Genomic DNA, 13,656 nt, shown 5'->3' with positions numbered 1-13,656 from the left:
AGGGGTAGTGAATTAAAATTCAAGGAGGTCCGGTAACTAAAAAAAAATTTTGGCCGAGGTCCGAATCACAAGTCTGTGCCATGAAAAATTTTATGTGTTAACTTTCCTTTTTTGGCACAAGCCACACTCTCTGGCGCTCTACTTACTGTTTCCTCCACACAATCTGGTAATACCCTGTAAATGTAAATGCCCCCAATAGAGTTCCCCCTTACATTCGGTGCCCCAACCACAGTAATTCATTACATTGGGTGCCCCCATCAGAATACCACCATAAATAAGTTGCCACCATCAGTGTCTCCCATCAGTGTGCCCCCCTTGCATTATTTGTCCCCATCAGAGTGCCTTTACATCAGGTGTCTCCATCACATCAGGTGTGCCCATCAGAGTGCTCCTTTACATCAGGTGCCCTCATCAGTGTGCCCCTTTACATCAGGTGCCCCATCAGAGTGCCTCTTTACATCAGGTGCTCCCATCAGAGTGCCTCTTAACATCAGGTGCTCCCATCAGAGTGCCTCTTTACATCAGGTGCCCCCATCAGAGTGCCTCTTTACATTAGGTGCCCCCATCAGAGTGCCTCTTTACATTAGGTGCCCCCATCAGAGTGCCTCTTTACATCAGGTGCCCCCATCAGAGTGCCTCTTTACATTAGGAGCCCCCATCAGAGTGCCTCTTTACATCAGGTGCCCCCATCACAGTGCCACCTTACATCAGGTGTTCTTATCAGAGTGCCCCTATACATCAGGTGTCCCCATCACAGTGCCCCCTTAACATAATATGTGCCTATCAGCGGGCCCCTTTAAAAAATATGTGCCCATCAGTGTGCCCCTTAACATTAAATAAGGGGCACTCTGATGGGCATATTTAATGTTAAGGGGCCCGCTGATGGGCACATTTTATGTTAAGGGTGTACGCTGAAGAGGACATTTTATGTTAAGGGGCACGTGGTTGGGGAAAAAATATGCCCATCCGCATGCCCCTCATTAAATATGCCCATCAGCGTGCCCCTTATTAAATATGCCCATCAGCGTGCCCCTTAACATTAAATATGCCCATCAGAGTGCCCCTTAACATTAAATATGCCCATCACAGTGCCCTCTTAACATTAAATATGCCCATCAGTGTGCCCCTTAACATCTGATCTGCAAATTTTGTTGTGCCCATCAGAGTGAACCTTACATTAAATGTGCCCATCAGATTGCCCCCGAGAGGTGCACCTGTTCAACTTATGCAAATGAACCTACGCGGCTTGACCTTTACTAAGATTTTGCCGCCGCAGGGAACCAGAACACTTGAAGGAGCGCAAATGCCGCTTGTGCATGTGCAGTGCATAAATTGACCTAGCGCAGTTCCGAGTGTATTTGCAGGCGCAGCAGGCTTGCTCAGAGAAAGTTAACTTTCCGTTCTATTTTGGGCATATTTGTTACTTGGACAGTCATATCTATACTTCCTCACATCACCCACATCACCCCCATAATATTGGCACTTCCAGCTTCTTTGAATTCTGAATTGAAGATGCCGTGCGCCAGGTCTATAGCAGCGCACAGATCGCAGCTGCCCGTGCGCTGGCATACTCATAATAAATGGGGAATTGCGCTGTGTTACAGGTGCAAATGCTTTGCGAATACGAAAAAGGCCGTTGCCCGTCAGCATGCGCCGCAACTCATGGTGCAAATGCTTTGTAAATCAGCCCCCTTGTCTCCATCCACCCTTTGATCTGCAAAGGGGTACAAGACAGGGTTGTCCCTTGTCCCCTCTGCTATTTGCGCTGGCCATGGAGCCCCTGGCGGCAGCCATTAAGGGAAACATGGAAATATGTGGGTTTAAATGAGGTAAGCTAGAAGACAAATTGGCACTATACGCAGACAATGTGCTCCTTTTTGTGGGCGACACGTCTGCCTCTCTGATAAACCTTATGGAACTAATTCATTTAGAACCTTCTCTGGGTTCCAAATAAACTGGGACAAATCTACGTTATTGCCCTTAGATCCTCTTGTGGCGCCCTTACCCCGGATAGCAGAACAGATTGAGGTGGTAGATATCTTCAAGTACCTGGGCATAATTATACATCCTAACCCTATATCACACTCAATATAAGCTCGTTGATTCAAAAATTTCAGGAAAAAACAGCTAGCTGGATTAAATTACCCCTCTCAATAGTAGGCCGCTGTTACTTGATAAAATTATTTTGGATTCCACAACTCTTGTATGCGCTTCACAATGCACCCATCTGGATCCCTATCCAGGTTCCACGTATTAAGTTGGAAACGCTGCAGGAAACAAAGGACTCGGGTGGGCTGGCAGTTCCAAATTTTATTGTTTCATAGCAGCTCAAATGCAGCACTTAATGGGCTGGCTATATTATAGGATCAGAGGAATATTATATGCACACAGCTATCCAGTGATGACCTTGTGGAATGTATAGAAGCAGGGGAGCTGGGAGCATTCACATCTTAGCCCACCCTGGCTCTCATGCACAGAGTATGGTGTAAAGCCAAACAGCATCTCCAATATGCAAGATATACTAACTGGTTGTGCATTTACAACAATAGGAACTACCTAGAACTAAGTAATTTCCAGGGTTTCTCAGCTTGATCTAGGAATGGTGTTGTGTATATTCCACAGTTGTACCAAGGAGGCCTCTTGTGAGACTTCCTGTCGCTTTGGCTGGAATTCAATTTGCCAAATATCCTATTTTTCCAATACTTGCAACTTAGGTACCCTATATCAGCACAATCTACAATCTCTACATGGGTACTAACTAGACCCACCATACTTACACAACTAGTTACATCAACAGCCCGAAAGGTTCCCTCCTATGTCAAGTATCAAACGCTATGTCACTGAACTGCAGAGCTGGCTGGGGGATGATATACAGTAGGACATCTTTCAGATGAGGAATGGGCCACCATACTTGATAATGTACTTAGAGTGTCACTCTCCTCATCTCAAAAATGTACCCCATTGTTTATTATACACCGCACTTTCCATACACCCAAGAAATTGCACAAATGGCATAGAAAGGATGACCCATTTTGTCCTTGCTGTCTGGTGGAAAATGGTACACTTATACACATGCTATGAAAATGCCCAAAATTGCAAAGATATTGGTCCACAGTGATAAGTACTATTAATAGAATATAGAACCTGAAGCTTGAAGTAGACCCTAGACTCTGCCTACTTGGCTGGTTAGATGAGGAAACGTATACACCCCCTACCAGTATAACCATTCTCAGGGAATTATTTGTAGCTAGAAAAATTGCGGGAAATTGGCTCTTGGTATCACCCCCTACACATATGGAATGGATTTCTGCCTTAAATGACTCTCTTATAAGGGAGCAACTGACATACAAACATTGAGGTAACCCAATGAAGTTTGAAAACATCTGGGATGCTTGGCTAGAGGTACCTGGTTTAGCCCCCTTATGCCTGGTCCAAAATAAAATTCTCGGTGGCAGGACAACATCGTCTGCTTAGCTATAGAAATTGCTAGAAAGACAGATGGGGTATGTGGCCAGGGGGAATGGTATGGTAGTGCTCCTTGTACAATTTAAACTGGAGGAATATACTTAGGCCCCTTTCACACTGGGGCGGTGCGGGCGTCGGCGGTAAAGTGCCGCTATTTTTAGCGGCGCTTTACCGTCGTTTTAGCGGCGGTCTGCGGGCGCTAGCGGGGTGGTTTTAACCCCCGCTAGCAGCCGAAAAAGGGTTAAAACCGCCCGCAAAGCGCCGCTGCAGCGGCACTTTGCCAGCGGTATTGCCGCGCTGTCCCATTGATTTCAATGGGTAGGAGCGGTTTAGGAGCGGTGAATACACCGCTCCTTCACCGCTCCAAAGATGCGGCTAGCAGGACTTTTTTCACTGTCCTGCCAGCGCACCGCTCCAGTGTGAAAGCCCTCCGGCTTTCACACTGGAGTGAAAGGGGCCGGTTTTTTTCAGGCGCTACAAAGGCGCTATTTTTAGCACTGTAACGTCTGAAAACCACCCCAGTGTGAAAGGGGCCTTACTGTGATGGTATCTAGATCTGCAGTGGTTGAATTTATTGTTTTGTTTTACCCAACTGTTAATATATACGAATACTGTGAACCACTCCCCGCTGCTTAGGGGTACGTGGCAACCCTGCCCTGCTTGATGGCCCTGCTAAGGACTGGGAGCAGAGCTGGGGGTTAGGATATAATGACGGCACACACAATATTAAGTAATTCAAGGATTATAGGTTCAGATGTACCTTTTCTAGACAGTACTTCTTTGTTTTGCATGAACTCGTGCCTTTTGAACAGTGTGAACGCATGCATTATGTAGCGGGTTGGCCATAATAATGGATAAATCTGTGTCCTCTCAGTTATGTGATGCATTTGTTTGTTGTAAACAGAAAATTTTACTTTTGTTCTCAATAAAAATGATCTGATTTAAAAAAAAACAAGTTTCCTGCCAAATAACCTAACTGCTTTAACTGTTGCACCAAGAAACATAGCAAATGTACAAAATGTAACTCTCCAGTGATACTAACCCTGTTCAAATTTTTCAGCTAACAAAAATGGCTACCAGATGACCGGCGTTGAAAGAATGATGTTGAGGACTTTCGGACAGTATTAAAGTCTTTACAGCGGCATTAGTGAAATGGTGGAGTGGTGGATCAGCGAAACAAAATTACAAAATGTAATGTTCATATTAAAAACATTAAGGAATACTAAACCATCCCCCCAGTTATATCTTTTACTATCATTCATTACTGGAGAGACATTTTGGTTTTGGGCGGAGTAGGAAGCTTTGAAGAACAAAACCCTGACTTTATCATAAATGATAACCCAGCACCTAATTATTCATCATAAAAAAATAATTTTGTATGTTGCACATGGACATTCTGTAAGGTTTTACTTACTGAATAAAGGGTCAAACTGTTGGGGGTTATGTTATTGCTTTTCCTGAAATCATACATGTTAGAATGGTTATCTTGCCCAGTAGGGCACCAAGCCAACACTAAACCCGCTGGCCAACTCCTAGATGTAGAGCTGTTTCCTGCAGTATTTCTTTTCCTCACAAGATGGCCTCAGATTTCCAAGTTGAATGATGGCCAGTGTTGTTTATGTAGAAAAATTAGTACTGTGAATGCAGGGCATCTTGGGACCGCTCCTGAGTAGTGTAGAAGAATGCAATGACACATATCAGTGCCGATCTAAGCATCGCCAGAGGACCACCCACTGCCAGGAGCAGTCTGAAGAGCAAAGATGACCATAGATGGATCAAAATTGCACGGCCTGGCCGAAGTTTGATCCATCTAATGTCCTTCCCTATCATGAGTAGTGTTTGTCATGTGTCATTGTGTCTTGTTTCATTCGCTATTGCGATCTTGTGTTGTGTTTGTTGAATGTAGCTTATGTGATCAGTTATAACACCAGCCATTTGATAGCTTGATGGTTCGGTTAAGAGCACAAGCAACTGTGACATTCATTATTCATGGCATGCCTTAAATGTAAATGTTTTTGGAAACAGTTAAATTGATGGATGCAGCTCTGATTTAATTTATAAAGGCAGGCCTTAAATGATAACTAGGAACTGTCAAGCCTCAAATGACTGGTGTCATAGCTGATCATATGTGCAGCACCATGGCAACTGCAGATCAACATCATATGCACAATCCTAATATACCCAGTTGATCCAAAGTAAGGCAAATAAACCCGAACAAAGCATGATTGAATTTGCTCCTGCAGAGGAAAAAAATCTTCCTGATTCCCTGTAGACAGACAATCGAATATTCCCCGGATTAACTAACCCTGGTTCTAATACCTATAAATATAAGTATCCAGTAATATTTGTGCATTTAAAAAGAGTCCAGGCCTTTTTTAACCACTTAAGCCCTTGACCATTTTGCTAGCCAAAGACCAGAGCACTTTTTGCAATCCGGCACTGCTTTGCTTTAACTGACAATTGTGTGGTAGTGCGACGTGGCTCCCAAACAAAATTTACATCCTTTTTTTCCCACAAATAGAGCTTTCTTTTGGTGGTATTTGATCACCCCTGCGGTTTTTATTTTTTGCGCTATAAACAAAAAAAGAGCGCCAATTTTGAAAAAAAACACATTCTTTTTTTACATTTTGCTATAACATTTTTTTTCCTCAGTTTAGGCCAATACGTATTCTTCTACATATTTTTGGTAAAAAAAAAAATCTCAATAAGCGTTTATTGACTGGTTTGCGCAAAAGTTATAGCGTTTACAAAATAGGAGATAGTTTTATGGCATTTTTATTAATAATACAATTTTTTACTAGTACTGGTGGCGATCAGCGATTTTTATCTTGTCTGCGACGTTATGGCGGACACATCGGACATTTTTGACACATTTTTGGGACCATTGTCATTTATACAGCAATCAGTGCTATACAAATGCAGTGATTCCTGTGTAAATGACATTGGCAGTGAAGGGGTTAACCACTAGGGAACAGTGTAAGGGTTAAGTGTGCCCTGGGGAGTGTTTCTAACTGTGGGGGGGGGCGTGGCTGTGTGTGACACGTCACTGAGCTTTGCTCCCGATGACAGGGAGCAGAGATCAGTGACACTGTCACTAGGCAGAACAGGGAGATGCTTGTTTACATTAGCATCTCCCTGTTCTTACTCTCCGTGAGGCGATCGCGGGTATCCCTGTGGCAATCGAGTCCGCGGGACCCGTGACCCGATGACATTTTGTCATTACAGCAAGGGAGTGTACACAAAGAATGAGGGGATGAGGAAAAAGGATAAAGGAGGGGAACAAGGTATACATCTGTCATGGCCCAAATGAAAACAACAGTAATAGCAGGGAGACATATCAATGTGTTGTGTTTACAAGGGTACCTTCTGTGTCCTGGACATTCGGGCCATTTTTACAAATCTCACTCCCGCATGGGGAGAAAGTAGGGCGATCCCAATCATAAGATCAAAAGGTAGTGTATATAAGACTCATAGTGCATTAATATCATAAGAAAACTTGAGGTACCATGAATGGTCAGGTATTGGGTAACCTCTCAGGTAGCATGAATAAAAACGAAAACAAGAATGCACGAAAGGTACTAAAAGAAAAGACAACAAAAAAAATAAATAAAAAATTTCTCACCAGGTTCATAAGCTGATTGGGCATATCCTATGTGGAGCCGCTAGTCATTTGGAGTTGGTTCGCTTGGACAAGTCTCTTAAAGGAGGGATCTGCTAGGGCCAGTAAAGCAACGTCTAGGCTAGATGAGACTGTGGTCATGTCATGTACGTGTTTTTTCCAGGCTGCCTATGTAAGCTCAAATCGTTCTCGGGTGCCTTTACAAGTAGCAAGCCAGTCCTCTGCCTCCATGATTTCCCTCACCTTTCCAACCCAGTCAAGCTCGCTTGAGGTGTGCGGGCTTTTCAATGTATTGGTATGAGGCGTTTAGCTGCGTTGAGGAGATGGGGGAGAGTACTATGTTTGTAGCTGCATATAGGCATGGGGGGAACATGGAGCAAAAAATGTTTTGGCGAGGTTGGGAGGTCTATACCCAGACCATCTGATATATGCCTGCCAACCATAGACCTAAACGGTGTTAACACTGGGCACTCCCACCATATATGGAGAAGTGTTCCCTTTATTCCACATCTACTCCAGCACCGGTCGGAGGCAGAGGGAAAAATTCTAGCCAGAGATGAGGGCACCCTGTACCACCTCGATAAAAGCTTGTGGTTATTTTCTTGGGTCCTGGAATCTACAGAACTTAAGTGGATCAGATGATACAGGTGATGCAGCTGCTCATCCGTGAATTCACACTGGAGGTTCCGCTCACATTCTTTTATGAAAAGGGGCTTGGGGTTGGTGTTGCTGTCTCCAGCATCTTGTAGAGGACTCAAATCAAATGGGGTAGGGGGTCTCCAGCCACCCATATGCATTAAAATTCGGTAAGGTTCGTCTTAATCTGTGAGTTTCTGTTGCACTTGGCTACAAAATCCATTAGTTGACGGTGTCTCCAGATATCAAAGGGGAAACCACCATATCGTTCCCTGAGGGTGGTGAGTGGAACCAGGGAATGACCCTTCAGAAATCGAGCCAGGCTAACAACCCCATCACTAGCCCAGATTCCGAGGAGGGATACCCACTCCCCTGGGGGGAACCACGGATATCCACCCACAGGTGCCAGTGGGGATGTCCATGGTGCTAGCGCCAAAAGGCCATTCACTCTGTTCCATATCTTCAGGGAGTGTACGGTTAGTGGGGACACCCAGTCAGAGAAACCCCTATCTCCTGCAGGGGACTCAGGGTGCGCATGACAAATCGCAGCTGTCATAGTCTTTTGCAGGGGAATCCAGAGCTTAAAGTGGTTGTAAACCCAAAAAAAAAAAAAAAACCTGCAAGACAAAGGCATAATGAGCTAGTATGCATAGCATACTAGCTCAATATGTATTACCTTAGATTGAAGCCACCGCAGCAGTCCTCGTTCACCACTCCAGCTGGCTACATCACTCCAAGAGTTACACCGGGGTATTGCGGGCTCCATCGCTGTAATTGGCCGGAGCCGCGATGACGTTGTAAGGGTTTACAACCACTTTAAGGGATATGTGGAACCTCCAGTTGAGGATACGCTGCAGTGCAATCGCCTGGTAATATTGGAATACTTTGGGTATACCTAGACCCCCTGTTAGCTTACATCTTTGTAGCAATGCCATGGCAAGGCATGGTCTCTTACCACCCCACACAAACTTAATGAAGAGGCTGCAGAGCTCCATGAAGAAGTGCCAGGGTAAATGCATAGGTACCATCTGCAGGAAAAAGAGTATGCGGAGCAGTATCGACATTTTGAGGATATTTGTACGGCCAACCAGTGGCGTCGGCAGGGGGACGGGGGGCTGACAGTGGCTGAAGCTCCAAGTGTGTTTCCAAAAAGCCTGGGTCTTAGGTGGTCATGGTTCTATTATTAGCCCTGAGCACCGCCGCCGAGCGGGGACCAATCTGACCTGAGCGAGGCCGAGTGTAATAGCAGGTCCCGCCTTCTGGAGCCTGCAGTGCTGATGGACGTCCCACTGGTGCAATGCGGGGACCGTGGGACGTGTGACATCCATCATAGACACTGCAGGCTCCAGAATGCGGGAATTACAATGCACCCGCTGCGCCACTGTGAGAAAATCCCAACCCCTCTCAACGCTTGGGCGGGCAGCTCTCCTCTCCTCATTATGGCTCTGGCTGCCTGGAGTCTACTCTACTGTGTGATGGGCACACCACTGAGCTGCAGGAGGACACCTGAAGTCTGGTCAGGTAGGTCAGTGTAGGTCAGGTAGGTCAGTATGGGTCAGGTAGGTCAGTGTGTGTCAGGTAGGTCAGTGTAGGTCAGTGGGTGTCAGGTAGGTCAGTGTAGATCAGTTTATGTCAGGTAGGTCAGTGTATGTCAGGTAGGTCAGTGTCAAGTAGTTCAGCGTGTGTCAGGTAGGTACTATAGGGAGTCGAGACGACCTGAAAGCTGGACGCCCAAGTATCCCATAGAGGGGGACGCCCATGTGAAGGGAAAAGATCCCTTCAGAGAGGAGGTCAGGACAGAGGGTGTGGTGATCGGCAGAATCTCAGATTTAGCATAGTTAATTCGGAAGTTGGACACTTCTCCATAGGCGAACAATTCTCCCATCAAGGGGAGAATTGTCAATGAGACAAGGGGATCCGCTACATGAAAGAGGACATTGTCCGCATCAGCAGAGAGCTTGTGTTCCAGAGAACCCACCTGCACCCCTTTAGGCTGGGTTCACACTGCTGCGGCTACGAGAACCGGATGTGATTCGCACCGCACTGCAGTGCAAATCACATCCGATCTCTGTGCGATGCGAGTTCAGCCATACAGATAGTATGGCTGAATTTGCATCGCACCCGCCCCAAACTCGCACAGAACCCTTTTTTTGGTCCGCAGCAGTATCGGATCGCATGGGTGTTCACACCATGCGATCCGATTCCTGTCCGAGTTTGCAGATCGCACTGCGATATGCGAACTGATCTGGGGGTGTCATTAACGTTTCACTGACACTCCCAGCAGTTTGCATAGGGCAGTGTGAACTGCCGCCGGGAGGCATGCGATGCGGGAACCCGCCGCGGATTCGCGGCTTTCTCACATCGCTGCAATGTGAACCCAGCCTTAATGCTCGGGTTGGATCTGACTTTTTTCGCAACAGTGGTTCCAAGACCAGTCCGAACAAGAGGGGGGAAAGTGGGCATCCCTGTCTCATGCCGTTCTGATGGGGAACATCGAGGAGAGACCACTGTTCCCCTTTATCTGAGCAGTAGGGGATGCGTATAGCGCTGAGATCCAGCATAGCATATGAAGACTTAAACCCATTTGCATCAATACTGCATCAAGAAAGTCTCAGTCCACACGATCAAATGCCTTCTCCGCTTATATAGATAGAATCAAATAGGGAGGCATATGACCGCGTGTGTGGGCCCAGTGGATGAGTTGAAGAGCTCTGATAGAGTTATCCCTAGCCTCCCGTCTCATGATAAAACCTGTCTGGTCAGCATGTATCATCTCAGGAAGGAGGTCTTTGAGGGGGTTGGCGAGAATTTTAGAGAATATCTTGAGGTCCGTGTTTAGTAGGGAAATAGGACGGTAGCTCTGTGGTAGGTTAGGGTCTTTTCCATCTTTCGGGAGAACTGTGATGTGTGTTCGCAAGGCCCCCTGTGGGAGATGCCCATTGGTAGCTAGGGAGTTAAGGAATGTGCATAAAGGGGCCTGGAGCTGATCAAAAAACTTTAGATAATAAGCCCTGGTGAAGCCGTCAGGCCCAGGGCTTTTTCCAGTAGGGAGAGACCTAACAGTTGCCAGCAACTCGGCTGTAGTGATAGGGCGTTCAAGTTCTGCTTTCTGTTCTGGGGATAGATTGGAAAGACGTAGGTCCTCCACCAAACTTCAATCTGCAAAAGAAAAGCACACCACACCCACGTGCTATCAATCTGCTTACCAGAAAGATATGAAAACAAGCAATGTAATCATATGATGCAAGAGGTCAGTAATGGATTCGAATGGCACACTCCAAACTTGATAAGCAGGTCATAGAAATATCCAGGTTCATCAATATCAGAAAGGCATCAGGACTCACAAAAGAAGATGGATATATTGTGCGATCACCAACAGGATATAAACCTAAATGAGGAGAAAAGCAACAATAGTGAAGCCCTTAGAGGTAAAACAAACATTTTTATTGTAGTCTACTTACAGATAAAAAGGAACACCATGACATAGAAATTCTGCAGCTCACAGCGTGCTTTCATCGGCCAGCCTGACATGTTTCATTCCATGTGGATATCATCAGAAGCATGCCTCTGATGAGATCCACATAGGATGAAACATGTCAGGCTGGCCAATTCAAGCATGCGGTGAGCTGCACAATATATCAGTTTTCTTGTGTGAGTCCTGATGCCTTTCTGATATTGATGAATCTTTTGCACATTGAAGTTTGGTGGAGGACCTACGTTATCTCTATTTTATATTAATTGCCACATGGACTATCACATATATTTATCTAATTTGCTTTATTGAAGCGCTGCATTTTGGACTTTTTATATTTGTGTTTGAAGAATTAACAAACTGTGCTGGCTGCTTTTCTTGTTCTTTTTTAGTTAGCGCAGATATTTGTTCACCCCGATAGATTGGGAAAACCTACTGAGGAAAGGTATGTCTCAATAGGTGATCGCTTAAGATCTACGTACGTCGGAGCGGAGGTGGAGTCCAGATTGTACAGGGCTGTGTAGTAGTCACGAAACATGGAAGCAATTTTTGAAGTATGTTGGACCGGTGGAGAGTGTGACTTATAGACATGAGCTAAAACGCGCCATTTGCGAAGTGTCCTCGCCAGTAACCTACTGCATTTGTTGCCATGCTTATAATACGTATGAGCGATGTAGCGCAGCCTACGGTAAATTCTGCAGTCTAACAATTTTGAGAAAAGTGTACGCAATTCAGTCAGGTGACGAAACGCCTCAGGATCCGATGTTTGTTTATGGTTTATTATTTCCGAGAGAAAGTAACCTTAAAGCACCCAACCAGACTGTGTTTCCATGCCTACCAAAGAAGACAACGCCCCCTATGGCCAGGCCGAACACCCCATAGTCCAGTCAGATTGATGCTGAGATCAAAATTTGGAATAATATTATCCAAACCAAACTGCAGTTTAGGTGTAACTTCAAATTTCAAAAAACATATAGCGCATGCTCTTCAGGAGCCGGCGCTACACACTTCCCCTTGTGATTTAGACAATGTCCCCATCATCTAGCTAAAAAACAATTCCTAAATAGTGATGGACGAACTTCCGACGGGACGTTTCGCGAACGCGAAACGCGAACGGACACAAACGTTCGCGAAAACGACCGTTCGCCGCGGGCTCCATTGACTTCAATGGAAGGCGAATTTCGCAAACCTTTAGGTCGAATTTGCGGCCACGGGGTAATTATTAGGGGGTAGCACGTAGTCCCACCACCTGGACAATAGCATAATACATGTATGAGGTGAATTTGGGATCGATAACTACAAGCATTTTTTTTTTATTTGGGAAATTGTTCTGACAATTCAGGACTATGGAGCTAATGAAGGCAATGGAGGAGAGGGAAGGTCAGGGACCAGGGTAGGCAAACAAGAGGGTGCAGGAGATACAGAGCACTGACAGCAGCACCGTAATACAGAGCACTGACATCAGCACCGTGACATACAGCGCTGACAGCAGCTCCGTGACATACAGCGCTGACAGCAGCTCCGTGACATACAGCGCTGACAGCAGCTCCGTGACATACAGCGCTGACAGCAGCTCCGTGACATACAGCGCTGACAGCAGCTCCGTGACATACAGCGCTGACAGCAGCACCGTGACATACAGCGCTGACAGCAGCTCCGTGACATACAGCGCTGACAGCAGCTCCGTGACATACAGCGCTGACAGCAGCTCCGTGACATACAGCACTGACAGCAGCTCCGTGACATACAGCGCTGACAGCAGCTCCGTGACATACAGCGCTGACAGCAGCACCGTGACATACAGCGCTGACAGCAGCTCCGTGACATACAGCGCTGACAGCAGCTCCGTGACATACAGCGCTGACAGCAGCTCCGTGACATACAGCGCTGACAGCAGCTCCGTGACATACAGCGCTGACAGCAGCTCCGTGACATACAGCGCTGACAGCAGCTCCGTGACATACAGCGCTGACAGCAGCTCCGTGACATACAGCGCTGACAGCAGCTCCGTGACATACAGCGCTGACAGCAGCTCCGTGACATACAGCGCTGACAGCAGCTCCGTGACATACAGCGCTGACAGCAGCTCCGTGACATACAGCGCTGACAGCAGCTCCGTGACATACAGCGCTGACAGCAGCACCGTGACATACAGCGCTGACAGCAGCTCCGTGACATACAGCGCTGACAGCAGCTCCGTGACATACAGCGCTGACAGCAGCTCCGTGACATACAGCGCTGACAGCAGCTCCGTGACATACAGCGCTGACAGCAGCTCCGTGACATACAGCGCTGACAGCAGCACCGTGACATACAGCGCTGACAGCAGCTCCGTGACATACAGCGCTGACAGCAGCTCCGTGACATACAGCGCTGACAGCAGCTCCGTGACATACAGCGCTGACAGCAGCTCCGTGACATACAGCGCTGACAGCAGCTCCGTGACATACAGCGCTGACAGCAG

General features: G+C 46.6%; 1 protein-coding gene across 1 annotated transcript in view; it reads left to right on the top strand.

Annotated features, from left to right (window-relative positions):
* Positions 1-4,899, top strand: part of LOC143960420 (poly(3-hydroxybutyrate) depolymerase-like) — a 36,918-nt gene extending 32,019 nt beyond the window's left edge. The window contains exon 11 of the mRNA XM_077469011.1: positions 4,526-4,899. Coding sequence (XP_077325137.1) covers positions 4,526-4,593 — 68 coding nt within the window. The 3' untranslated portion in view covers positions 4,594-4,899. The remainder of the gene's footprint in view (positions 1-4,525) is intronic.
* The last annotated feature ends 8,757 nt before the right edge of the window (positions 4,900-13,656 follow it).

This window comes from Lithobates pipiens, unplaced genomic scaffold (assembly GCF_037356315.1).
Source record: "Lithobates pipiens isolate NorthernLeopardFrog02 unplaced genomic scaffold, aLitPip1_a1.2 Scaffold_8, whole genome shotgun sequence".
In the NCBI taxonomy this organism is placed as follows: Eukaryota; Metazoa; Chordata; class Amphibia; order Anura; family Ranidae; genus Lithobates; species Lithobates pipiens.
The sequence above is the reverse complement of the archived record's forward strand: the minus strand, read 5'-3'. Positions and strand labels throughout refer to the sequence as shown.